The 27126-nt window shown below is 39.4% G+C and overlaps 1 protein-coding gene and 2 long non-coding RNA genes across 6 annotated transcripts in view; 2 read left to right on the top strand and 1 right to left on the bottom strand.

Annotated features, from left to right (window-relative positions):
* The window catches only part of LOC117079429, a 114975-nt gene extending 100386 nt beyond the window's left edge, over positions 1-14589 (top strand). For both annotated transcript variants that reach the window (XR_004435436.1, XR_004435435.1), the window contains exons 2-3: positions 5188-5450; positions 13562-14589. This is a non-coding gene — a long non-coding RNA (uncharacterized LOC117079429). The remainder of the gene's footprint in view (positions 1-5187; positions 5451-13561) is intronic.
* VEPH1 (ventricular zone expressed PH domain containing 1) overlaps positions 1-27126 on the bottom strand; it is a 246767-nt gene that overhangs the window by 6757 nt on the left and 212884 nt on the right. For all 3 annotated transcript variants that reach the window (XM_033203227.1, XM_033203224.1, XM_033203218.1), the window contains exon 12: positions 17645-17762. In XM_033203227.1, coding sequence (XP_033059118.1) covers positions 17645-17762 — 118 coding nt within the window. The remainder of the gene's footprint in view (positions 1-17644; positions 17763-27126) is intronic.
* The window catches only part of LOC117079435, a 100528-nt gene continuing 89477 nt past the window's right edge, over positions 16076-27126 (top strand). The window contains exon 1 of the long non-coding RNA XR_004435444.1: positions 16076-16171. This is a non-coding gene — a long non-coding RNA (uncharacterized LOC117079435). The remainder of the gene's footprint in view (positions 16172-27126) is intronic.

Here is a 27126-nt window from a genome sequence, read left to right as displayed (position 1 = left end):
AGTTCCTTATATATCAGGGATTATCATTTGTAGATAGATATTAGTGCTTATCTGATTAATATCTTTCTGTCTCATTCAGTTGGAAGCTCCACAAGGGCAGGGTCTTGGCTTTGTTCACTGTTGAATCACCAAGCATCTAACATTGTGCCTGGCAAATAGTAGGAAGTCTATAAATATTTGTTGACTCAATGGACTAATTTTACATTGAAGCAGTGTGTGTGATTACAAATGATCATAGAATTAGAAGATCCATTGCAATGTCAGAGTTTAGATGCTGAACTGAAGAATTTTGTTCCTTTTACCAACAACATAAGATTCACTCTTCAAATTCAGATGAAAGCATCTGATTTTGGCAAGAAGGGGACAATGGAAAGCTCAATCTGTAGTAGGACAATATTTATTTGTATGTATTTATCTTCAATTTTCATAGCACCTTGAAAGCAATAAAATTTGTTCCATCACTTCGGAAAAATTCTGGACAGTGCCTGTTTGACCATATGAACACAACCTTCCCTTTGTACACTACAATTTCTTTTTTCTAATATAGGTCTCATAATTGCCACACAGGACTGTTCACCTTTACAGAGCATTTTCAGGATAAAAATAATAAAATGTATAGTTTTCTTTTCTTTTCTTTTTTTAGAGAGTCTACTCTGTCACCCAGGCTGGAGTGCAGTGGCAAGATCTCAGCTCACTGCAACCTCCACCTCTCAGGCTCAAGTGATTCCCCTGCCTCAGTCTCCTGAGTAGCTGAGATTGCAGGCAATCGCCACCATGCTCGGCTAAATTTTTGTATTTTTAGTAGAGATGGGGTTTCACCATGTTGGCCAGGCTGATCTCAAACTCCTGGCCTCAGGTAATCCATCTGCCCCGGCCTCCCAAAGTGCTGGGATTATAGGTGTGAGCCACCATGCCCAGCCGAAATGTAGAGTTTTCATAAGCAAAGTACTATTAAGGCTATTTTTTTTTTGATAACTATTCAATTGGCTGTTCCATTATCAACTCCAAATTAAGGCTAAAAACTGGCCAGGTGTGGTGGCTCATTCCTATAATCCTAGCACTTTGGGAGGCTGAGGTGGGTGGATCACCTAGGTCAGGAGTTTGAGACAAGCCTGGCCAACTTGGTGAAACTCCATCTCTACCAAAAATATAAAAATTAGCTGGGTGTAATCCCAGCTATTTGGGAGGTTAGGCAGGAGAGTCACTTGAGCCCGGGAGGTGGAGGTTGCAGTGAGCTGAGATCATGTCACTGCACTCCAGACTGGGCAACAGAGTGAGACTCCGTCTCAAAAAACAAACAAACAAACAAACACTGAAAATACATATCAAATCTATTGTAAGATAGTGATAAGGGCTATGATGAAAATAGAATAGGGATTAAGTGACTTGGGGACTTGCTGTGCATGCATGCATTTCAGTGGTCAGGAAAGAGCTTAGATGTTCAAGGTGACATTTGATCTGAGACCTCAGTGATGAGACCTCCAATCTTTTGAGAAGCTCTAGTGGAGGCTACTAATGAGCATACCAGAGGCAAAGGAAAGCAGGAACTCATGAAGTATAAACTTACAATTAATATCAAGAAAAAAAATTCAGAGTTCTGCTTTGCTTTGATAGAAATTGTCTGACATGGAGCATTCTTGAAGCTAGTAATGCTCTTTAGAAATTTAAATTTTCCATAAACATAGTGGTTTCCTTTGTGCAACCACATCTACAGAGACTTCAGTTAAAGCACTTAGGGTACTGTGTCTCCCCCAGGGTTACCTGTTCCTTGAGAGCAGGAACAGCCTTAACACAGTGCCTGCTGGGCTAGAGGCTCAGTAAGTGTCTATTAACAGTGCACCGTTGAGTCATAAAGGGTGCAGCAGCCTAGCTGGGATGAGGAAAGAAGGTTTCAAGAGGTGATCCAAGAGGGGAAAAAAGGGGAAAAATAAGTAAAAACAAATAACAAAAACAAAATACCAAAGCCGAAATTAATTTAAAAAATTTTAAAACACCCATTTTTCATATTTTCAAGTGAGAGAACATGGTAATCTAATTGTAATGTTGGAGGATTTTTAATATTAACTCAGAAGATTTAGATTTGAATCTTCTAAACTATAATTTTCTAATCAGCAAAAAAAAAAAAATAATAATACTGCCCCCCTCCCCTTTAAAAAGGGATTCTGGGGGGTCAAAAATCAAAAGAAAGAAATTTATGTGAGGACACGAGGTAAATAGCAAAGCACAAGGCACTGCTTCTCCCTCATCCCAGTCCCACTTCTAGGAAAGACTTTACTTTACAGTTTGTGATCACTGCTTTCTTGCCATTTTTTTTTTTTTTTTTCCCTAAGACAGGGTGTCACTTTGTCACTTAGGCTGGAGTGCAGTGGTGAGATTTTGGGTTACTGCAACCTCTGCTTCCCAGGCTCAGGTGATCCTCCCACCTCAGCCTCCTGAGTAGCTGGGACACAGGTGCGCACCACTACACCTGGCTAATTTTTTTGTACTTTTTGTATAGACAGGTTTTCATTATGTTGCTCAAGCTGGTACCATGGTTTTAATGACAAGATGATTTAATGTAATGCTATTTAATAATGATACATTTTTCATGTCTCAGTCTTTCGTATTTACTCAAAGAAACATTTGAAATAATTATGATATCTGAGATGATTTGAAATAATGATTGACTTAGGTAAAATGTAAGTATATGGATCCTTTTGGATTTGACATAGAGGGTTATCTACTTTATTTTTTCTCAAGGCAGATCCAAATGTTTCACTTGAAGAGTTATGTATGACCAAAGTTTACAAGGAACACTTGGCAAAATTGTTGGAGTCCTTAAAGATATGGGTGAATGGGATATAATGACTATGATGAGACAGTCAAGACAAAATGATAGGCTTACTAACAACAAAGGATGAAGGACTTCAGAGGCAAGCCGGGAAGCAAATACTTTTCACCGTAGCCCAGTGAAAATCAGCCCTAGGGGGAAAAGTCAATGGAAAAGGTTTTAGGAAGGAAATGTTAGCAGAACTTTAAAGTAGCTGAACGTGAGGCCCCAAATTTAGGTGTTAGTCAGTTTCAGAGAAGTCAGTAAAAGCGAGGCAATTTGGATTTGTGAAATTAATTTAAAAAGAATTTCAAGAAACAAAACAAATTTTTTCTAATATCCCATATCTTAAAAAACTTTTTTTTTTTTTTTGCTATTATATCTAACATATGCATGACTGGGGATGCGTCATTTTAAAGGTCTATTGCCCATAGTAGGTCCTTTGAAGCAAGTGATTCAGATATGATATCACAGCCTCTTCACAGCTACATCAAGAAACCATTTTTTTCTAAGATTATCATATTTCATTTAAAAACTATCATGTGGAGAGATACTATCAGGGTATGATCATGTATCATCTCAAATAATCTTGTTTGCATGTAGAACATAGAGGATATTCAAATATGTCCTCACTTTCCAATTAACACATTATTTCATTTAAAGCATTACAATTTGGCCAAGTGTGGTGGCTCATCCCTGTAATCCCAGTGCTTTGGGAGGTTGAGACAGAGGGTTCATTTGAGGCCAGGAGTTGAGACCAGGAGTTTGTGAACAGGATGAGCAACATAGTGAGACCCTGTCTCTACAAAAATATAAAATAAAATAATTAGCTGGGCATGGTGGCATGCACCTGTAGTCCCAGGTACTCAGAGGGGTGGAGGGGTGCAGAGGTGGGGGGATCGCTTGAGCCTCAGAGGTCAAAGGGTGCAGTGAGCTATGATCATGCCACTGCACTCCAGCCTGGGAGACAGAGTGAAATGCCATCTCTTAAAAAAACAAAGCGAAACAAAACACCAAAAACAAAGCACCACAATTTCGTTAGGACATTCTCTACTAACATGGATCTGTTTATTTTTTTAAATATTGACTGGCTATAAAAGCTATGGGGTATTAAATTGAATTTTGTAGTGCAATTGGAACGCAAAGTATTACTGTCTTTGTCAACTTAAAAGTTTTTCAGAATGCTAATACAAATGTTTATATGTTAATTGTATCCCTTTTCTGCACCAAGTTAAAAATATTTGTTGCTAAAAAGAATGAATTTTGAAGGGGTTGATCTTATTTAACATGGAGTTGATGAATAAGTATAATAATAACAGGTCTCCCAGAGCTGAGAAGATCCACAGCAGGAAGAATGAAAAATAAAGAATATTCATCTGCTCATTTATCAATCATCCATCCACCCTATATGTATTTTTTCAAGCACAGATAAGCTGTAAGGCACTATATTTGGATCTGAGGGGTTATAAAATCACCCTCACAGGGAACTTTAATTTATTCTCTAGGGAAGGTATAGCATTTTACAAATTCTACTGCTCAGTGTAGGGTTTGGCAAGTGCCACCGAGAAGCATAAGCCACGTGTTACAGCATTTGAAGAGCAGAAATTCCACTTCTAGTTGAGACAAGGTGACATGAGAGCTGGGACCCTCATGAAGAAGAGAGAATTCTCCAGATAGAGTGTGGAAAAGGATCAGATAGAATTTTCCAGATAGAGTGGTAGCAAGGTACGTGTGTGAGGAAAAACACACAAAAGAACCTGAAGAAGCTGGAAGAATCAACAAACTCAGAAACAAGTGTGTAAAGCAGGTGCTCTTGAACAGTCATGGGCTGAGGGGTGAAGGGAGAAGTCAATTCAAGGCTTTCTAGGTGTAAGATCCAGGAAAGAGATTGTGTAACAGTCACAGAGAGGTCATATAGTGGACTTTACAGGAAAGTTTTTCTGAAGCCCCATTAGAAAGGACTAAGAAGGGGCCTAGAGCCTGTGAGGGTCCAGCCAGCCCAGGCATGAAGCCTCATGGGCCCCAGATGGGATCAGTGATGTGTCATGCAGGGTCTTGGCAGGAAACAGATGGCATCTCAAGTTGAGCAATTGAGGAGAGTTAATAGAGTTAATAGATTATTTACTTAGAAGTGGGCAAGGTGTAGGAAAAGCGCCATGGTATTCTGGGGCCAGTAACCATGCAGGCTAACACCCCTCCGCCTGAAGAGGAAAGGGTAGAGAACAGTTAGGACTCAGTGGGAGACCGGTATGGAGAGCACCGTTTGATGACAGCTGTGGCCTGGAATAGAGGACACTGTTGACCCTCAGTGTCCCAGCAGGGAGGCAGCCAGCAAATCAATAACTCAACCTCACTCTCCTCCCTCCCTCTGCTTACAGGGGTCCCCAGTCATGGAGGGTACCTGAACACCAGAGCTAAAGGAGCCTATTGAAACAATCACTACATGGCAGCCTGTGGAACATGCAGCTGGGCAGGAGAGATGGAGAACAGAAGCAATCAGGCACAGATTATAATATCAAATTCAACAAAGTTCAGATATATGAGGGAACTTCAAAAGTTCATTAAAAATGGAATTAGAAGATAAAAATAAAAAGTGGAAACTATTTCTCAACATAAGCTCCATCAAGTTCAAGACACTTTGGTAAGTGGTAATATCAGACATTTAGTCCATCATTAAAGAGCTAAGGTCCTGGAAATTTAACCATGTCGATGCAGTCTTTTTAACATTATTAACTGAAGCAAAATAAGTGCTCTTTGAAGATTTTTTAAGATTAGGAAAGAAAAAGTCAGAAGGAGCCAAATCAGGACTGTAGGGTGGATGCCTAATAATTTTCCATGAAAACTCTCACAAAATCGCCCTTGTTTGATGAGAAGAACAAGCAGGAGCATTGTCGTAGTGGACAAGGACTCTCTAGTAAAGCTTTCCTGTGTGTTTGTCTCTTTTCTTTCCCCTCCCTCCCTCCCTCTCTTCCTTCCTTCCTTCTTTCCTTCCTTCCTTTCCTTCCTTCCTTCTTTCCTTCCTTCCTTTCCTTCTCCTCTTTCTTTCTTTCTTTCTTTCTTTCTTTCTCTCTCTCTTTCTTCCTCTTTCTTTCTCTCTCTCTCTTTCTTTCTTTCTTCTTTCTTTCTTTCTTTCTTTCTTTCTTTCTTTCCTCTCCTTCCTTCCTTCCTTCCTTCCCTCCTTCCTTCCTTCCCTCCTTCCTTCCTTCCTTCCTTCTTTCTTTCTTTTTCTTTCCTTCTCTCTCTCTCTCTTTCTTTCTCCCCTTCTTTTTATCTCAGGGTCTCAGTCTGTCACCCAAGCTGGAGTGCAGTGACACAATCATGGCTCACTGCAGCCTCCACGTCCTGGGCTCAAGCGATTTTCCCACCTTGGACTCCCTAGTAGCTGGGACCAGAAGCATGTGTCACCACATCTGGCTGTTTTTATTTTTTATTTTATTTATTTATTTTTATTTTTTTGAGACGGAGTCTCGCTCTGCTGCCCAGGCTGGAGTGCAGTGGCCAGATCTCAGCTCACTGCAAGCTCCGCCTCCCAGGTTTACACCATTCTCCTGCCTCAGCCTCCTGAGTAGCTGGGACTACAGGCTCCCGCCACCTTGCCTGGCTAGTTTTTTGTATTTTTTGATAGAGACGGGGTTTCACCGTGTTAGCCAGGATGGTCTCGATCTCCTGACCTCGTGATCTGCCCGTCTTGGCCTCCCAAAGTGCTGGGATTACAGGCTTGAGCCACTGTGCCCGGCCTGGCTGGTTTTTAAAATTTTTATTTTTGTAGAAATGGGGTTTGGCCATGTCGCCCATGGTCCTCAAACTCCTGGGCTCAAGCAGTCTGCCCATCTCAAGTTCCCAAAGTACTAGGATTACAGGCATGAGCCCCTGTGCCCAGCCCTGGGTGTTTTTCTGCTAAAACTTTTTCTAGCTTTCTCAAAACACTCTCATAATAAGCAGATGTTGTCATTCTTTTGCCCTTTAGAAAGACAACAAGCAAAATGCCTCAAGCATCCCAAAACACTTGCCATGACCTTTCTTCTTGACAGATCTGCTTTTGTTTTGACTAGACCAAAGTATTTATGCCTACAACTTGCCAATGTGCAGGTAGTTTGTACTACAGACATGGTGGTAATTGCCTTATTATGGAGGAAGGGTAGAAAGGCGTTAAAGGGGGAAAACTCCTAAAGGGTCCAAAGAATAGAGAAAAATCCTTTTATGTCCTGGTGGTGGAATTGACTAGAAATGAATGAGATGCATCCAGTGGTTTCTTCTCAGTTAATAAGAGAATTTAGCATTCATGTTATTCTTGTCATGGAAGACTGAGTTCCACTTTTTATTAACACCCTTTGCCATTCATTGATTCTCCCATTCTTCTATTCAAAATGCCTTTATGGTTACCACGCACTAGGCACGTGCCAGGTAAAGGGGATATAAACACAAATATGACAGTCTCAAATCATTGAGATGCAGAGAAATGCAGTAAGCAAGTGAGTACAGAGTGGGATAAGTACTAGGCTAGATCCGTGCACAGGGTCTAACTGGACCACACCGAGAGACACTTATTCTAAACTGGGGCATACAAAGCAGAAAAGTTTCCTAGAGTAGATGCTGTATGGGCTGAATTCTCAGGGACAAGTTGCAGCTATGAAGACAAAGGGAGGAAGGTCATTGAGTCAAAAAAAGAAATAAAAAAGAAAAAAAGTTTATAGCAAAGGACCAAAGCTGAGGAAGGGAGGCATAAAATGTATTCTGGGAACTGTAACTCATTCTGGGAGGGAGCAGGGTGGGAGAGAAGAGGCAAGAGATGAAGTGTGAGAATCAGAGAGACCAATCCTAAAGAGCCTTGGGCACCATGCAGAGTAGAATGTAATGCTTTGTAATGTGACATAATGAAAAAAACCTTGTGTAGTCATAGACCTCTTTTATTTCAAGAGCACAAGAGTTCAATAATTCACTCTCTATCTTGTTTTAAGATTTATTGCAATTCTGAATGTCTTTAACCAATTATAATTTATTTAACCAGTGTGCTGAATGCCATGTTTACTCTTTATTATAATAGATCACATGAGACTGTACCAATGACTTTGTCTAGTGTAGGCCTATGGTTTATACAGTAAGAGCATTGTCTTTGGAGGCAGACCTCAGTTGAAGTCCAGAATCTGCCACTTACCAGCTGACTGATCCAGGACAAGCTATTTGATGTCACTGAGCTTCCCTTTCCTACTCCCTAGAGTTATACTTAACACAACACAAATGGCTGTGGGGGTTTTCTAGTCAAGCCATGCATCCCCGAGAGTATTACATGCACCATAAATGAAGCCACATAAAAGTGCCACAACAGTTGACAGTGGTCTTGCTTAGCTGAGACCTGGTCACAATAACGGATCAACAAATAGTAGCTACTGTCATCACGACTGACATCATGGATCAATGTAAATCATAATAATCCTTTTATTGTGATGAACAGGTGGTTTTAGAAATACCATGTCCTGGCCGGGCGCGGTGGCTCAAGCCTGTAATCCCAACACTTTGGGAGGCCGAGACAGGAGGATCACGAGGTCAGGAGATCGAGACCATCCTGGCTAACATGGTGAAACCCCATCTCTACTAAAAAAATACAAAAAAAAAAAAAATAAACTAGCTAGGCGAGGTGGCAGGCGCTTGTAGCCCCAGCTTCTCAGGAGGCTGAGGCAGGAGAATGGTGTAAACCCGGGAGGCGGAGCTTGCAGTGAGCTGAGATCTGGCCACTGCACTCCAGCCTGGGCGACAGAGCGAGACTCCGTCTCAGGAAAAAAAAGAAAAAAAGAAATACCATGTCCTAATGGCCTATATGAAAGTGTGAGGAATAGTAAGAGAATTCAGAGTAAGAGAGGGACTCCTGCAGTCTTTGAACTTGGACCTTTAATAAAAATGGAAGTATGAAAGGCAATTCAAAGTGTCTCAAATGGAAGGTGAACTCTCTCTGTCTCTCTCTCTCTTTGCATGTGTGTGTGTTTTAAAGACAGGGTCTCCTTTGTTGCTCAGGCTGGAATACAGTGGCTTGATCATAGTTTACTGGAACCTTGAACTCCTGGGATCAAGCTATTCTTCTGTCTCAGCCTCCCAAGTGGCTAGGACTACAGGTGCACACCATCATACCTGGATAATTTTTAAATTTTTTTGTAGAGATGGGGTCTTACTATGCTGCCCAGGCTGGTCTTGAACTTTTGACCTCAAGTGATCCTCCCATTTCTGCCTCCCAAAGTGTTGGGATTATAAGCATTAGCCACTGCACCTGGCCCTCTTCTGTTTTTGAGTAACTCATCTATGTATTCATTGAAACTGCCATTTACAAGCCAAACCAATAATAGACTGAGGTACATTGGGTGAATTTCCTGTTATCTGTGGTTGCTTCCTTCTCTTCCTAGACTTTCTGCTTGTTTCTGCTTGTTCTTGTGACAGTCTTGAAGGAATGACGATAGACAATAACCTCCACATAACTACTGTTCATATGGCACACTGACTTTCATCCAGACTCAGAAATTACTCATACTGTGTGCTTTTTGGCTTATGCCAGTTTGGTCTTGAAAGTATTGCATTGTGCATACATAACTCATATTTGAGACTGTCATGAGTTTAATTTGTGATATTTGAATTTCTAGATACTCTTTTCTGATTGTTAAAGATAAATGCCTTCAAAAGAAAACATATTCTGGAAGAAAAAAATAATAAACTCCAGGCCGGGCACGGTGGTTCATGCCTATAATCGCAGCACTTTGGGAGGCTGAGGCAGGTGCATTGCCTGAGCTCAGGAGTTCAAGACCAGCCTGGGCAACACAGTGAAATTCTGTCTCTGCTAAAATACAAAAAATTAGCCGGGCGTGGCGGCTGAGGCAGGAAAATTGCTTGAACCTTGCAGTGAGCCAAAATCGTGCCACTGCACACCAGCCTGGCAACATAGCGAGACTCCGTTTCAAAAAAAAAAACAAAAAAAACCATATATATATATATATATATAAAATGATTGACATATAGATAAACATCAATATATAGATATATAGATATTGATATATAAATCAACCCCAAATTCTTAGTTTTTAAGTAAGAACTGAGAAAAAATATAGTATGTCATTTTATCCTCCTTGAAAACACTGCTTCTGGGAATTATGACTCCCATATAGTCTACGAGGAATTTCTTTGTATGTATTTAAAGTTTCAAATTTACTTCAATCTTCTCCTATGGTTTTACTGATTTTTTTTCTTTGGTATGTATGTCAGTTCTAAAAAAGCAAACTATAATTCCGGAGGATATGCATAAAGAGGGCTAGAAGCATTAAATGAAGGGGTCGTAGGAGCCACATTTAGTAGACTGAGTGTCTGTGGTTTTTGAAATTGCTAAGCATCATAACAAATGGCATGTTTCTTATGAATCTCCAGGCAGCATTTGAGAGTGCAATATTTCTCTACTGGCAGTGAATAAACCAGGAGGCATGATCCTCACTGATTTTGGAACATCTTACACAATACTGTGGGGACCAAAATTGGACAAACTAAGTTTGACAGCAGCCCTTTGAGGGCACTGCCACATGTGACTGAATGGTTTCCTTTCTAAGTAATTTCATACCCATCAAAACATATGCTTCTTTGACCAATTACTGATGTACTGATGCAAAAAAGCTTCAGAAACACGGTGTTGTAAGCGTTTACGGCTATGCTTCCTGAACTGTGTTGTGAGAACCACCTATATCAGAATTATCTGCCAACTTGTTAAAATGCACATTTCCAGGAACCACCCTAAACCCACTGAATCAAAATTTTGGGATAGGGTGAGAAGCCTTATAGGTTAAACAAGGTCCACAGGTGATTCTTATGTTGCTCAAAAACTTATAGGAAATAATCAGTATCTTTATGGTAGATGACATAATAGGTTATTTGATATACGAAAGAGTAAAACTGCAAAACCAATTGTAGGGAGAAATCCAAGGCAAAATATGACCATCCTTTGATGACTTTATTCTCTGTGGCTATTAAAAAGTATCAGTATGTCAGCCAGGCGCGGTGGCTCACAACTGTAATTCCAGCACTGTGGGAGGCCGAGGTGGGTGGATCACGAGGTCAAGAGATTGAGACCATCCTGACCAACATGGTGAAACCTTGTCTCTACTAAAAATATGAAAATTAGCTGGATATGGTGGTGCATGTGCATAGTCCCAGCTACTCTGGAGGCTGAGGCAGGAGAATCGCTTGAACCCGGGAGGCAGAGGTAGCAGTGAGCAGAGACTGTGCCACGGTACTCCAGCCTGGTGACAGAGCAAGACTCTGTTTCAAAAAAATTAAAAAAAGACCAGCATAGTACCGATATTTCTATTAAATAGGTGTGTTTATGGCTGATAAACAAATTTCGTTCTTAGTGTACTTATATAGGTCAATTAAAAAAGGATTACTATGCAATATGATGGCTAGAGCTCTTTTAAAATATACCAAGTATTTTATTTTAAAAACTACACAAAACTCTTGAAATCAATGTCATCTTATGCTTGTATGATGATGAAACTAATGTACCCACATTAGTCTGCCTCTCCAAAGCTTCTCCTCATCTATATATTGGCTTGACCCAGCTTGCCCTCTATGTGGAAAAGGACACATTACTATGCATAGTGATTTGCTAGTGATAATCACAGAATGACTGATGCTTTGTTGCAAGTATAAGGCCTATCTGACACTTTTCCTCTATATCAAGACAAGATTGTTGACCCAATATGGAAAGGCAGAGGAGTAGGAAAGTGATGCTGGATGAAAAATAGAAGTTAATCCCAGAGCAGTGTTAGGTTACTGATCTTAGCTTGTTTCTCTTCAAGATTCACAATTTATTAGCATGTTTACTATGAGCTCTTTGCCTATGTGTATATTGTAACATTTTAGCATAATACTAAAATTCAGTTTCCACAACATGTTGAAACCTTGTATACAGCAATGTTTTCTTCTCATGAAAAGCTAATTTTCCAAGAGATGCTATTTACAGGTTTCAGTTCCGTTAGTTGTTTTTAATTTTGAGAAAGAGTTAGATTTTTAAAAGTTAGATTTTCAAGTTGCATTTCAAAACAAATTCAGTTTTTTCCCATGGGTATTCTATCACTTAAGTGATTAACGAATTGCTCAATCACTCATCTATTTGCCAAATGCTTATTAAACAATATAATGTACCAGGCACTGGTTAAGATGTACAAAGATGAGGCATAATCCATGGCTTTTCTTGTAGTTCACTGTCCAGAGGGAAAGACTGATGGCCACATGCCAAGTTCAATACAGAAGTGTGGGCAGAGGATGGAAAGGACAGAGGGAGAGAAATTATTTCTGCTTAGGGTTGGTATGTAGGTGCGTGTGCATATGTGTGTGTGTGTGTGTGTGTGTGTCTGTGTGTGTGTGTGAGCGAGAGAGACAGAAAGAGAAAGAGGGAGAGAGAAATGAGAGTGTGTGGAGAGGTTTAAGAGGGAGAGAAGAATGTTCATGCCACAGAGGCATAAAATAGGAAGATGGAAGATGGGGAAAGGGAGAAAAGGAAGATTTCAGGATAAAAATTATCTGAGTTTGTAACTGTGTTTTTATTTTGTCATTGAGTATTGCAAAGTAGCTCTGAACAAAAAGCTCAGGTTCAATTTTACATAATCAATATATACTCAGTAGTCCCAGTATACAAATGTGAAAATGTGAAGTTATTGTATAAAAAGCATTCTGTTGCTTTGGGTGCTCTACCAACACTTAGCACATAGGATAGTGCTCTAACACATGTGGTAGGAGAAAAGACATCATACTACAATGCTAGCCACCACATACATCAAAATTGGGTTTTCTTTCATTCTTTCTTTTTTTTTTTTGAGATGGAGTCTCGCTCTGCCACCAGGCTGGAGTGCAGTGGCGCGATCTTGGCTCACTGCAACTTCTAACTCCTGGATTCAAGTGATTCTGCTGACTCAGCCTCCAGAATAGCTGGGATTACAGGCACATGCCACCACGTCCAGCTAATTTTTGTATTTTTAGTACAGACAAGGTTTCACCATGTTGGCCAGGATGGTCTCGATTTCCTGACCTTGTGATCTGCCCACTTCAGCCTCCCAAAGTGCTGGGATTACAGGCATGAGCCACTGCGCCTGGCCAAAATTGAGTTTTCTTTTATTACTTTTAAAGTTCTATGAAAGTTGACATTGAAATTTAATGGAAAAGCTTCATATTCATAGACTCACAAGGCTATTGGTAGCCTTATGGGCTAGGTCCTCTCAGATGTCATTTAGTTCATTTTCACATTGGCATCTAGAGTGGAAAAAAACATGTAGCTCACATGAAGGGTGCCCCTCAAAGCAGACCCACAACTGCTGTAACCAGTTCCTTTGGCTGTCTGAAAAAACTCTCCTGACAGAGGAGGCATTTTGAAACCATCTCTATTTGCCCATGTATTAATAATATAATATAATACAATAAATAGCACATTCTTTTTTAAAATTTATATTTATTTAGTTAGTTAGTTTAGATTTAGAGACAGGGTCTACGCTATGTTGTCCAGGCTGGAGTGCATTGGCTATTCGCAGGCTTGATCATGGTGCACTATAGCTTCAAACTCCTGACCTTAGGCAATCCTCCCACCACTCTCTCCTGAGTAGCTGGGATGTGACAGGCACGTGCCCCTGCACTCAGCCTGATAGTATGTTCTTATAACACAACTTTTTGAAATCAAGTTCTAAAGATGAATCATGATAGAAAGTTGTTTGAAAAAATTGTTCCATTTTCTTTTAGAACCCAAGAAGACCTTCTACTGACGATCACATTCAAACTCTAAATGTCTAGTGACTAAGAGACTAATCACATGGGGCTGCTTAGATTTATCAAGGAGGACAGGAGTACCAAAACTCTAAGTTGTTTTTTGTAGGATGTAAGAACAAAGGCATCCCATGTGTCTCGCGAAATGAGTGAAAGTCATGACCCAGTTCTTCCTCCTACTTTAAAAAAATGTGACTGAAGAGAAAGCCAGATATGTTCCAGGACAGACCAGCTGACTAACTCTTACTGTCAACATACACTGTGCAATTCCAAGACACAAGGGCAACTGATAAAGAAGATTAGCTTGGTTTTCCAGAAATAAGTTCTGTTCTGTTCAATCTACTTGCTCAATCTCCATTCTCTCATTCATGTGGAATAACGAGATCTGCAATAAACACCACCAGGCAAGTCTCTCAGGATTACTGAGTTATTTCAGAGATTTTCTAATCTTCCACTCTGAACTTTTATAAAATGATTATCAAAAACTGATTCAGCAGTTGGAAGAATAAGAAATAGATTCTATTGTAATCATTTCCTGCAAGTAATAATTTCTCACACATTATCATACCAAAGTCTCTGTTCTTCTTTAAGTAGAGAAAGTCATCAAGGAAGTAGATCACTTCTAAAAAATTAAACTTGTCTCTGGGTCTGTATAATATATTACAACATTACTGAATGATTGCTCTTGGAATTTCCAATATTTTGTGTCCTTAACTTGAATTTTCCCTATAGGTTGAAAAGTCAGGTTCTGGAATTGTCCTGTCTGGATTAAAATACTGGTTCCATCACTGAGAAGCTGTGTGACCTGGGGAAAATTACTTAATCTCTCTGCGTTTCAGTTTTCTGATCTGTAAAATGAAGTCAGTGATGGTAAGAAAATGATAAAAATGCATGCAAACAGCATATCATTAGAATGATGAATGCTAACAATTATCATCATGTCAGGGCCTCTACATTAGTTTAGCATTTACTTTCCTCTGACTATCTGTACTTTGTTGAATAAAAATATTTTATTGATCACGAGATATTAAACTCCTGTGAATTTCTGTGTGTTGATGGTGAAGTTGGTGGGAGGATGGTGATGAGACTTTTACTTGAAGACGGGAATGTATGTGAGTTGACCATGTCAGTAAGCTGAGATACTGTCAATTTCTGAAGGATTTCTCTGGCTGAGTCTACACACTACTAAGAAGTATTATATATTTCTTGATGTCTTTCCTAATGTCTAACTGAAATTCTCTAATTGTCTCATGTTTTGTTCCTCATGGAGATGCTGGACAGCATTAAAAATATTGAAACGTGAATACTTGAAAACAATTATTGTATCATCTGTCAATTCTTTTAAAAAATATCAAAAACCCAGTTTCTTTGGCCTTTTGTTCTGGACTTCAATTCTACTTCTTTGGACCCCTTCTCCCTGAGGCTGATAGGGCATCTGGCCCCTGTGTGGGTACTGATGAAACTCAGACCAGTACATAGTACTCAGTAGGGCATAGTACATTCTAGGCACTAAGACAGGAAGGTAAGTGGATCAAGGCTTTACAAGTGGCGACTTCTCTTAGGGAGAAACAGCCCCAATCTCCATTTACCAGGTTCAGAATGCATTGGGTATGGTATAGTGGTGAATTTGATATCATTAGCTTATAATCACAATCTTAAAACATTACATTTTAACATTCAAGGAATATTTGACATTGCCTTTTAAAAATATTATTCATTCATTCATTCACTCACTCAACAAATATAGCGTGCTAAAAACATAAAAGAAGAATGCTAGATTTTTTTTGAATATACCTTTTGGCCCTAACTGGATTATGAATTTCTTTTAGAGCAGAGACATTGTACCTTATTCATATTTCTATCCCAAGGGTCAGCCTGTAGAAGACACTCAACTAATGCAACAAACATGCATTGCATAAATGAAAAATTGGATGCAAGTAATACACTAGCTGTGCATGACCAATAAAGTATTTGTGGCTATGTTTCGTCTTTAAACTTTGAATTTAAGCAGAACTTGAATGCAAATACCGTCTCCATGAGAAATATATTTGGCAACAGTATTATGTTAGACCTTTCACTTAGATTAAATATATAATTTAAGTGCTTATATAAAAAAGAAGATGAAATCAACAACCTATATAAACTACCCAGGGAGTCAAGGGTTTTGGTGGAAAAAGGAAAACAGTTTAAAATAGGACTTTTCTCAAACTCAAATCCTCTTTCATGTAGCAAAAGGAAATGAGCAAAGAAATCCAAACCCACTGAAGTTTTCAGGGCCAAACATTTTGATTCAATATGTTGTGCTATAAAACATTTGGCCTTGTTTGAATTTTTATTGCTATATGTTCTCAGTCCATATTTAACTGTGAGGAACACAAATAAGAAAGAGTGAATGTGCAGAACATTCATTTCAAGAGCATGGCAGTGAATTTGAGAAAACACATATTAAAGGAACACTTTGTGTTTTTTAACTTTCAGCCCCTTTTCTGAGGCCTCCCTTGGCCAGATATGATTAAATATTTATTGAACTAAGGACTCAGCTTACTCGGAGTGAAAACTCTTCAGGGCCTCTCAGAGCTACCTAAGGTAAGTACCTTATTTTACTAGCTCTCAAATAAGGTTTCTTTTATGCTCTATCTTTTTCATATATAAAATAAGGTCTAATTAGAAAGTTTTATAATGGAGACAGTCAATTCCCCAATTCCTTATTTGTTTGAATTAACTTTTAAAAAATTGGGGTGTTCACTCTGGCGTTGGCTCAATCCAGACTTTGTAATCAGCCAACAATCTGTGCTTCACAAAGCCTGGCGTCCTAACTGCCAGCTTCTGCCATCCGCATCTTTTCCTTGGGGTAATACATTTTAATTGGTACTTCTCTGAGAGCCCTACACATCTCCATCTGGCTAAATAAACATACTTTTTTGATTCAGCCTCAACATCCTGGCAGTTAACAAGAGGACAGACTTGCCACAATGGGTAATCTTGAAGATGCATAAAATCCTAAAATTAAAGGACCAGGTACAGGTGGTATAATCAATGGCTGTCTAGAGGATGGCTCATCTACAAAGTGGCTTTGTGTTCAACAGTCTTTTTAACACTGCTCTTGTCGTCCAAAATGCAGTTTCTGAGCTGTGTCAGCACTGAGAGCTCTCTCCTCTCAAAGGGCACACTAGTGATGAAATATTTCACTTCCAATGACAGCATAACTTTTTGGACATAGGCTTATTAGCAACCTGTTTCCACTGGTTGGATTGAGCCAAGTGTAACCGGGAGGCAGAATGGTGAAATGGTTAAGAGCATGGGTTCCAGAGTCAGGCTGCGTTCAAATTCTGCTGCTGTTAATTAATCTTTATGACCTTGGGCAGTTACCACACCTCTCTGTGCCTCAGTTTCCTCATCAGTAAAGCAGAGATAATATCAGTATTTTCCTCATAAGAGTATTGCAAGGACTGATTAAATGAGATAAGGTATCTGATATGTTTAGCATAGGGTATGACTTGTATTTGCTAACAATTATTTTTAGGCAAGGTCAGTAGACCAAATACCTTGAGCAGCAGAAAGGAAGTGGAAAATGAATAACCAGCTATGAGGTTATTTCTCAGACAGTTTCTTACTATTTCAATGCTTCACTTTTTACACAGTTTAATCATCAAGCAACAGTATTAGGGATTAAATGAGAAAACGTGGTCTGTGTGCTGATTCACTCATTTAGTGTGGTCTCATTTCCTCAAGGAACACACCTTGACAGAACACTTTTTTCTCTCTAACCCTCAGGGTCATCTGGATGAAATGAATACTTTTAGAGCAAAACGGCTGATACTGCTTCCTTCATAACCACAGATAGGTGAGGGATTGCTTCTCTGCCTCCCAAAGTTTTCCTTTTATCCTATGACCACTTTGGTGAGATGCCTTTCTCAGCATAAAGCAGGGACATGACTCTGCGCATTATTACAACTGGGGATGTTTATGCAAGAGGAAGGCCACCTAGAACAATGGAGCTGACAGATCCCTGTAAATCGGGGCACAGATGGTTCTTAGCAGCAGGTAGGGGTCTCTCACCAGTTGCTTTTTCAGGGTTGTTGCACATGAAGCATTGCCATGCTTGTGCTGTTTCACTGAAGCCAAACACGTCAAAGAACCTCACTTCTTCCAGATGGAGCTGTACCTGGTCCAGATCCTGTGTCAGGAACACAAAGCACAAAAAACATAAGCTGCTCTGCCTGCTACCTAACATTCTGAGACTGGGAGAAGGGGATGTGGATCAGGATGATCAATGTTCAATCTCAGTACTAAGGACTAAGAGGGAGCATTGAAAAAAATTTCTCTTGGCTGACCTTAAAAAAAGCATTCAGCTAAACTTTTCCATGAGAGTATTCATAAATGCAGCGAGAGTGAGCACAGGCCCCAGGGCTGAGCGTCAGGGTTTGAGGTGTCAGAGCCTGAAATGGCCCAGAATTTTCTTGCATCTAGCAGTGGCTCCAGATTTTCTAAAAAGAAGGGATATCCAAGTGGCAATGTGGTTGGAAGACATGCTGCTGGGATTTACATTTTATACAAAATTGAGAACAAATTATCCATATCAAAAAATATCATTGGCCAGGCGTGGTGGCTCATTCCTATAATCCCAGCACTCTGGGAGGCAGAGGAAGGCAGATTGCCTGAACTCAAGAGTTCAAGACTAGCCTGGGCAACATGGCAAAACCTTGTCTCTAGCAAAAATACAAAAACATTGGCCAGGCATGGTGGTACATGTCTGTGGTCCCAGCTACTCAGGTGGTTGAGGTGACAGGATCACTTGAGCCTGTGAGGTGGGAGTTGCAGTGAGGCAAGATTGCACCACTGTACTCCAGCCTGGGTGACAGAGTGAAACCCTGTCTCAAAAAAAAAAAAAAAAAAAAAAAATATATATATATATATATATATACACACACACATATATACATATTATATTTATTATGTTAACTTTACAGGGGGCTGATGGAAAATATGGGGGTGGGGCTTAATCCCTCAGCCCTTGGCTCCAGCACTGTTTAGTTCTTATGCTTATCCTAAAAGTGTATGCAAATTTTGAATTCTATTACATAATATAAGCTGCATGAATTTTTTTTTATTTTTACTTTTATCTTTTTTTTTGATATAAAGTCTCACTCTGTTGCCCAGGTTGGAGTGCAGTGGTGCGATCTTGGCTCACTGCAACCTTCACCTCCTGGGTTCAAGTGATTCTCGTGTGTCAGCCTCCTGAGCAGCTGGATTTACTGGTGCCTGCCACCATATCTGGCTAATTTTTGTATATTTAGTAGAGACGGGGTGCTGCCATGTTAGCCAGGCTGGTCTCCAACTCCTGAACTCAAGTGATCCACCTTCCTTGGCCTCCCAAAGGGCTGGGATTGCAGGCATGAGCCACCATGCCTGGCCTGCATTGGTTTTAATGGAAGATAATGCATTACATTATTTATCAGTAAATTAATTAACTCTTTTCCTCCAAATGGTTGAGTAGAATTGGCACTCCAAGAAGACTGCACGTGTTTTATGTGCCCCATGGCACCATGCCAATGCGTTCCTCTTTAAGAGGCAGGGGAGAGAGGTTCGGTAAGACTGCAAATGGATGGAAAACTATTAGCCTAACCAAATTAAATAGCTCTACTGTCCTCCTGAGGCTTTCCTATTATGTAAATGACTTGTATCCTTTGGTATAGGATGACCAGAAACTGCATTCTTAAAAGGCTCCTCCTCCTAAGAGGGACTTAATGTTCTTGTTGGCCTTGCATGTACCCAGTCAATTAACATGTTTGTGCTCTGTTGAGCTGTGATTTTGTTTCCTTTCCTTTAGCCTACGCACTCTTATTTTCTCTCTGTATAGGAACAGTTCTTAGAATTTTCAAGGCTGAGGAGCGTAGGCACTGTTTGCACTGCTTATAAGGGATCTAAATAGAGAATGAGCAAATGGCTACCCGGATTGCATCCCAAAGCTCCTAATTCTCAGTTCTAAATTTTTTGACAGAGGTGAGAAGTATGTCCAACTATTAGTTCACTGAGAACAGAAACATGTCTATTTTTTTTTCACAATACCCCCAGAATCCAGTTCAGCTTCATTAATGGAGTAGCATTGGTTTGTAGACCCAGCACAAAGCTTTTTTACTAACGAACTATATAAAGCATATTACAAAAAGTTAAAGGGAATTTTTAAAGAGAACATTTACACTCCCTGGAACATAAACACAATGAGGACAGATATTTTGTCTGTTGTGTTGGCTGCTATAAACTTGTCACCTAAAAGTGCCTATTACATAGCAAGCACTAAACAAATATTGGTGTAATAACAAAAGGCATGCCCTGGGCCTAGAAATGGATACTTTCCAGCATCCTCTATTAAGACTATTATGGCTTGCGTTCTGGGGGTGGACATTTTGGAGGTTTGACATGGTGATTGCAACATTTTGGGTTGCTAACCTTTAATACCATATCGCAGGCATTCCAATAGGTGCTGTATATCTAGGAATATTGTTTTGACAAAAATGATTTTGAATATGTTCAATGGAAAAAAGAAGACTTTCTTTTAAAAGTGTGTTTTCCAAGATAAAGACTGAAGAAGCACCTGGGAGTTTTGTGAGTTTCAAAGGATACAATCCATATTAAAATTTACGGGGAAAAAGCAGATGTTCATAAATATCAGTTTCAAAACTGCGAAGTCTCTGAAGTCTGTACTTGGCCATTGCCATGCAGATCACTTCTCTGTTTCCCACACAATTAAGGATCAATTTTTCATTCACCACAAACACTACTAGCAAACAAAGTACTTAAAATAATACTTAAGGTTCTTTATTTTTCCTGTTCTGAGACCAGAAAATTCTGTTTGTTGCATATAATCCACATTTTTCTTGGAAAAAAGTTACTTTAAAAGTTTCAGACATATGGTAAACTACATTCCTGTGTTCAATTTCTGAAGCCAAAAGCAGGCGTACCTCTTCAGAGGATTTAGGTGTTGTGCTAAAGGATATCCATGGTAGTTGTATGAACTTTGAAGTTGGTGATAATAGCACACTTTGAGTGGAAAGACAGATGAAACACATATAGTTTCCAATATTTGTGAAAAATCAAAGCAAAATAAATCACAAAACAGGTAAACACAAACCAACAACCAGTGATACCTAGATTTTTGGAATTTTGACCTCTTCAATGTGCTTGGGTCAGTAGTTCTCTCTCCTACTTAACCTTCATTACCCTTCTGGGTCTTGCAGCTTCCCCAGGCCTTGCTTAAGAATTGCTATATGGCTCCTATTTTTTTTAAGAGGAGAACAAAAATAGATTTGTTTAGAGAATCACAAACTTTCTTTAAGGTAACTAGACTCCAGAAAAGTGATAAAAATAACTTTATCTAACTCTAAGTCACTGTCTAAGTATTTTTCAGTTCTAATGGGATTGTGGCAGACAGACCCTAAGGTGACCTCCCAGCAATCTGACCAAGAATATGTCAAAGGGGATAGGATATCAATCCCACTGTTATTACACACACACACACACACACACACACACACACACACCCCTGTCTTGCTAGCAGATGCATAGGGAGACCCTCCTGCTGTGCTTGAAAGAAGCAAATTGCCACATTATGAACTGCAGGGACTATGGGTGGCCTTTAGATCTTAAAGGAGGCCTTCAGCTAGTAGCCAGTAAGAGTTCAAAGTCATCAGTCCTACAACTGCCAAAAAATGATTCCTGCCAACAAACAGAATGAGTCTGAAAGCAGACATTACCCATTTGAACCTCCAAATGAAAACAGAGCCCAGCCAATACCTTGATTGTAGCCCCGGGTCCCCTGAGTGGAGGACCCAGCTAAGTTACAACTGAAATCCTGACCCTCTGATACTGTGAGATAAGAAGTATGTGTTGTTTTAAGTTGCTAGGTTTGTACTAATTTGTTATGCATTATTGAAAACTAATACTGAGATTCTGCCTTGAAGAGGAAGAAAAAGTGACATGCTTTTGCCCAATTCTCCACGAAAGTGATGATTCTACTTAGAGGAGTCACATTCTCCCAAGTACACTCCAAATCAGGCTTCAGCAAAACACACACACACAAAGTAAAACACAAAAGAATGCTGAAGTTCAAACTATTTTCATTGATGTAAAAAAAAAAAAAAGGATAAATATTCATAGTAGGCATGCACTAAGAAGGGTTTTCCTGATAAACATCATTTAATTCAAAAAGATTAAAACTCACTGGAGGAAAAAATAATATTTTTAAACGTTTGGTTAAGTGAGCATTTCTCCAGTTTTAGAAAAAGAGTCATTAATGAGGGTAGGAATTTGGAAAACTCTATAATAAGTCTAAGCCAGGCAGCATAGAAAGATGCGAGAATATTTACAACATCATTTCACTGACAAATGACAGCATGAGTCAACGCAATGGATTTTGTAAAAGTGCATAGTGGCCTCTGGATTTTATAATGTGGTCTATGTACTTTGAGAGGGTACTGTGAAGCAATTTTCCAGAAATCAGTGAAAGCATACATCTGGAAGAACTTTGGGTTTTGGCACATTTAAATTCTGTCCTAAAGCTATTTGTGCACAGATACAAAACATAGGATTGCCTCATGTGCTCTGTGTGTCTGTGGTTAATAGGATCACTCTAGGCACATATTTCAAGTATGTTTTAAGAAATGTAAACAAGAATTTTTAAAAATTCCCAAATATTTTCACATAATAATAGTAAGTTTATGTTTTTATAGTTATTTCCTGTGCACATACTCTAATGATATGGATTCCAGGGTGTGAAATAAGCTTACTTAGGGAATATAGTTAATGATTGATCTTTATATTGTCTTAAATTATTATAGGCATAGTGTCTAGTAGGAAATGCTGTTTGTTGAATGAATAAACTACCAAAAGAGACTTTAAAGAATATCCAGCCACATTTTTAAAAACGTTTTTCAACTTGTGAAAAATATTACTATTGGATTCAATTTATATAACACAGTATTCATAGCACCTGGTATCAGGAACCATGGATAAAAAGATGAAAGAGACACAGTCATCAGTCCAAGGAGGTGAGAAGGTAACTCATTGTGTCTGCAATATTCTTTACAGAGGAAATTGAATACGGCTTCATTTGTGTGAGGTGTGATTGTTACTAAGCTTCTTCCGGTGTGATGTTTTTGGCTCTCAACTGGATTAAAGCTCTTACCGTGAAGATTGACTTCCATATTATTTTGCAGCTTTTTAAAATACTTAGTATGGCACTTTGCTCATAGTAAATGTTCGAGTCATTATACATTTTTACTAACTGAAGCACATAGATCTTATCTCTAATTTATATCAACAGTAACATTTAGGTTTTCAATGTTCATGTCTATTCAACTATGACCATTAAGACTTTCCAGACTACATTTGTTAAAAAAATACATATATCTCTCTCTGTATCTATATCTATATCTATATCTATATCTGTATATCTGCATATCTATGGGTATTACAGGAATTCATTTTATTTAACAAGTTTTTAGAATAAAGTGTTCATAATTGAAGAATGATGTTTGTCTTAATTCATCAGTATAGTATGTTGACTACTTGTTCTCAAGACCACCAGCTTTTTCAGATTGTCTGTTCAGAGTTCTCGCTATGTTGCCCAGGCTAGTCTTGGATGCTTTGGCTCAAACAGTCTTTCCACCTCAGCCTCCCAGAGTGCTGCGATTAAAAGTCCTGAGCCACTGCACCCCATCTGCATTTTTACACAAGCTCCCCAAGTTGCTCTGGTGTGCACTGACTGTAAAATTAATCCTGTATCCTTCAAAGCACTTGTGGGGATGGCTGATCTGTGTCCACTGATTGGTATTTGAGGAATTTGTCAATCTCCACGTGCATATGCTCATTCTTTTCCACAATAGTTTGGTTTCAAGGGGTCAAGCATGGTGGTTCAAACCTGTAATTCCAGCACTTTGGGAGGCCAAGGTGGGTAGATCACTTGAAGTCAAGGGTTGGAGATCAGCCTGGTCAGCACGGTGAAACCTTGTTTCTACTAAAAATACAGAAATTAGCTGGACGTGGTGGCAGGCACCTGTCATCCTAGCTACTTGGGAGGCTGAGGCATGAGAATTGCTTGAATGTGGGAGGCAGAGGTTGCAGTGAGCCGAGATCCCACCACTGCACTGCAGCCTGGGCAACAGGGTGAGACCTAAAAAAGAAGAAAAGAGGCCAGGTGTGGTGGCTCATGCCTGTAATCCCAGCACTTTGGGAGGCGGAGGTGGGTGGATCACAAGGTCAGGAGTTCAAGATTAGCCTGGCCAAGATGATGAAACCCTGTCTCTACTAAAAAAAAAACAAACTACAAAAATTAGCCAGGCATGGTGGCAAGTGCCTATAATGTCAGCTACTCGGGATGCTGAGGTAGGAGAATCGCTTGAACCCAAAAGGCGGAGGTTGCGGTGAGCCAAGATCATGCCATTACACTCCAGCCTGGGCAATGAGAGCAAAACTCCATTTCAAAAAAATAAAGAAAGAAACAAAGAAAACAAAGAAACAAAGAAAAGAAAAAAGTTTCTTTTCATATGACAAAACAGGTAGTCTGGTCTTAAGGAGCAAAGTTTTCATTTTTAAACATCAGAGACATTATTATTCCAATTGTACAATATGGCAAGAAGCGATGAGGGGTGAAAATTGAACTCACTGGGCCCAATTTGAAACTTGGCAGAAGGCTGAGGTGGGTGGAGAGGGAGGTGGGCCATGGGGAAGCAGACTGTAAGCAGAGGCAGTGGGGTACTGATGTGGAAAGACTCATAGTGCATTTCAGTATTCTGCATGAATGCCACGCATGTGCTATGTCCCATTGGCTCTCATATTTCTATGCCTAACTAGTAAGGGAACTCAAGGTATACATGACTATATGAGGCCAATGTGGCAAACTCCTCACTACAGATCACTAAATAAACTTATATTTCTATTCTTTGAGTCCCTATGTGTTGGGAAGAACTGAATTTCTTCCTGGAAAATCATGGCAATTCTATGGGTCTGGCTCCAAGTGGCTAGAAGAAAACACTATGTTTGATTCATTTCAGAGAGAAGCTCTGAAGAATCATTTAAGAACTAACAAATATGATAAAATAAAAAGAGTCAAATTCACCAAAATCACACTCATCTAAAAATCATGAAAAAATAATCTGACTACAGGATATTGGCAGTTAACATGACAAGAATTTAAGTAAAGCGGTTTATGAAAAATCTAATGGAAGTATATGAGTTGAGTAGAAAATAAAGGTGGCAAATTGCATGAAGCTATATAACAAGTTTTATAAATGCTCGATAAAACCACGATTATCTTTTTTACAAATCCAATTTCTTTGACACTTCAGATCATTAAAACCAGCAAATTATTAAAGGGAGAGCAAGGCCAAAACACTACCAATGTTCAAAAGGTCAAGAAAACTTTAACATTTTTACAATGGTTCAGCAGTAAAATGTAATTACAGAACTTTCAACAATTAGTGTCAGCACTTACATATTTTCCTTTCATGGTGCAAAGCAAAGAATTGCAGTGATTTTTTTTTTTTTCTAATTGATTACGGCCACCTACATTAAACAAATATTTAGTACTATTTGTTAAGTCTATTATGTGGCACTATACTACAGAGGATGCTGATGTTAAATAACTAATTTGGAGAGGCTTTTTTTTCTTTCTTTTGAAATCAGATAGCAAGAAAACCATGCTCCTAGCCACGTAGGTTATTTTGCTGGAGGCGAGGTATTTCTCTTATTCTTATAATTTTGTTTTTTTCCTTTATCCCTGATACCACTTTGATTCTCAGACTGTTTCTCCAACCTCCCCTTTATATAAGTACTCACCTTTTGGGTTTGATACATGTCTTGGAACAGATATGTATTCTTGAAAAATATGTAGCAATGTTTATTTTTCATTTTTGCAAATAATGGTATGCTGTGACCCTATTTGGTTTCTTGTTTGTTTCACTCAATATCTCTACATGATATTGTATGCGTATTTAGCCAACTGTTGCTTCCACAACTGCACAGTGATTTAATGGTGTGCATCCACCACCCACCACATTTTACCTAACCATTTCCCTAGTGTGGGCACCAAGGGTGCCCCCACCTCTGCATTTATACAACAATGTAACTATGGAATAGTCTTATACATGTTCCCTGGTGGATGCGAGCAAAAATTTTTCTGTGATAATCACTCAGGAGTGGAATTGCTGTGTCATAGTGTATTAGTGTAGGGCTGTGAAAATATTTTTGTGTTTCTGCACAGTTAGGGCTTTTTGAACAAATTTTACTGAAACTTGATACCTGGGCTAAAAAAACAAGCTTTAGAAGTAAATTTATGACTAATTAGAAAGTGAAAGACCATCTAGAGAGATTTATTTTCCCAGAGGTATGTTTACATTTTAAGGTGGGGATGAGACCAGGATACTGGGGCTTGGGTTGTCAGGTTGAAGACATTAGTCTTCTCTTTGTCCTGGAGGGATTTATTTACATTCTAAAGGGTAAAAGTAAGAACCCAGACCCCGTCCCAAGGAGCAAAGATTTTTGTTCCCTCCTGGCAGGGACAGCTGTTCCACTCCCTGCATAAACACTCAAATTCATATTGTCAAGATTCCTTGCCTACAGTACAGACCTTAGGATGTGTAAGATGACATCTGGTTCTCATCAAGTTGCCCCAGGGTTAATAACTGAGGCAAAAGGAAACTTAGGAGGTTATTTGTTGCTAAGTAAATAATAATAATCTGCTGTGCCCCAGAAACCTTGTTTGCATGATACATTAAAAATTTAACATTATTCGTATCCTAAATTTCACTAGGTTCTGAAAACTTGCTTTTCAAGCTACTCAGGAGGCTGAGGTAGAAGGATCACTTAAACCCAGGACTTTGTGGTGGCAGTGAGCTATGATGGTGCCACTGCACTCCAGTCTGGGCAACAGAGCAAGACCCCATCTTGAAAAAAGAAAAAAAAAAGTTTCATTTTGTTGAATGTTTACTACTTTGAATAGTTACAGAGGAAATAAAACTGACTCTACTATGAACTTAGAGAGAAGGTATTTCTTCCCATGATGCTGGAATTTTAAATGTCTCCATTTAGTCACTTCACACGGCAGAGAGCTAAGCACTGGTGAAGTAATAGTGATGGAGGCAGTTGTAAGACAGTTGAACTACCCCTCAGTAGAGAACTGGATAAAGTAAATTATGCTTGGCCAGGCACAGTGGCTCATGCCTGTAATCCTAGCATGTTGGGAGGCTGAGGCAGGCAGATCACTTGAGCTCCGGAGTTGGAGACCAGCCTGGCCAAAATGGTGAAACCCCGTCTTTACTAAAAATTTAAAAATTAGCTGGATGTGGTGGCACGTGCCTGTCATCCCAGCTACCCAGGAGGCTGAGGCTGGAGAATCGCTTGAACCTGGGAGGCAGAGGTTGCAGTGAGCCGAGAATCAGGTCACCACACTCTAGTCTGGGCAACAGAGTGAGACTCCGTCTCAAAAAAGAAAAGTAAATTATGGTCTATTTACATGTGGAAAATTTCATAGACGCCGAAATGAA

This window comes from Trachypithecus francoisi, unplaced genomic scaffold, assembly GCF_009764315.1.
Source record: "Trachypithecus francoisi isolate TF-2019V2 unplaced genomic scaffold, Tfra_2.0 Lachesis_group0, whole genome shotgun sequence".
Taxonomy (NCBI): Eukaryota; Metazoa; Chordata; class Mammalia; order Primates; family Cercopithecidae; genus Trachypithecus; species Trachypithecus francoisi.
This window is presented reverse-complemented; position numbering and strand designations above follow the sequence as displayed.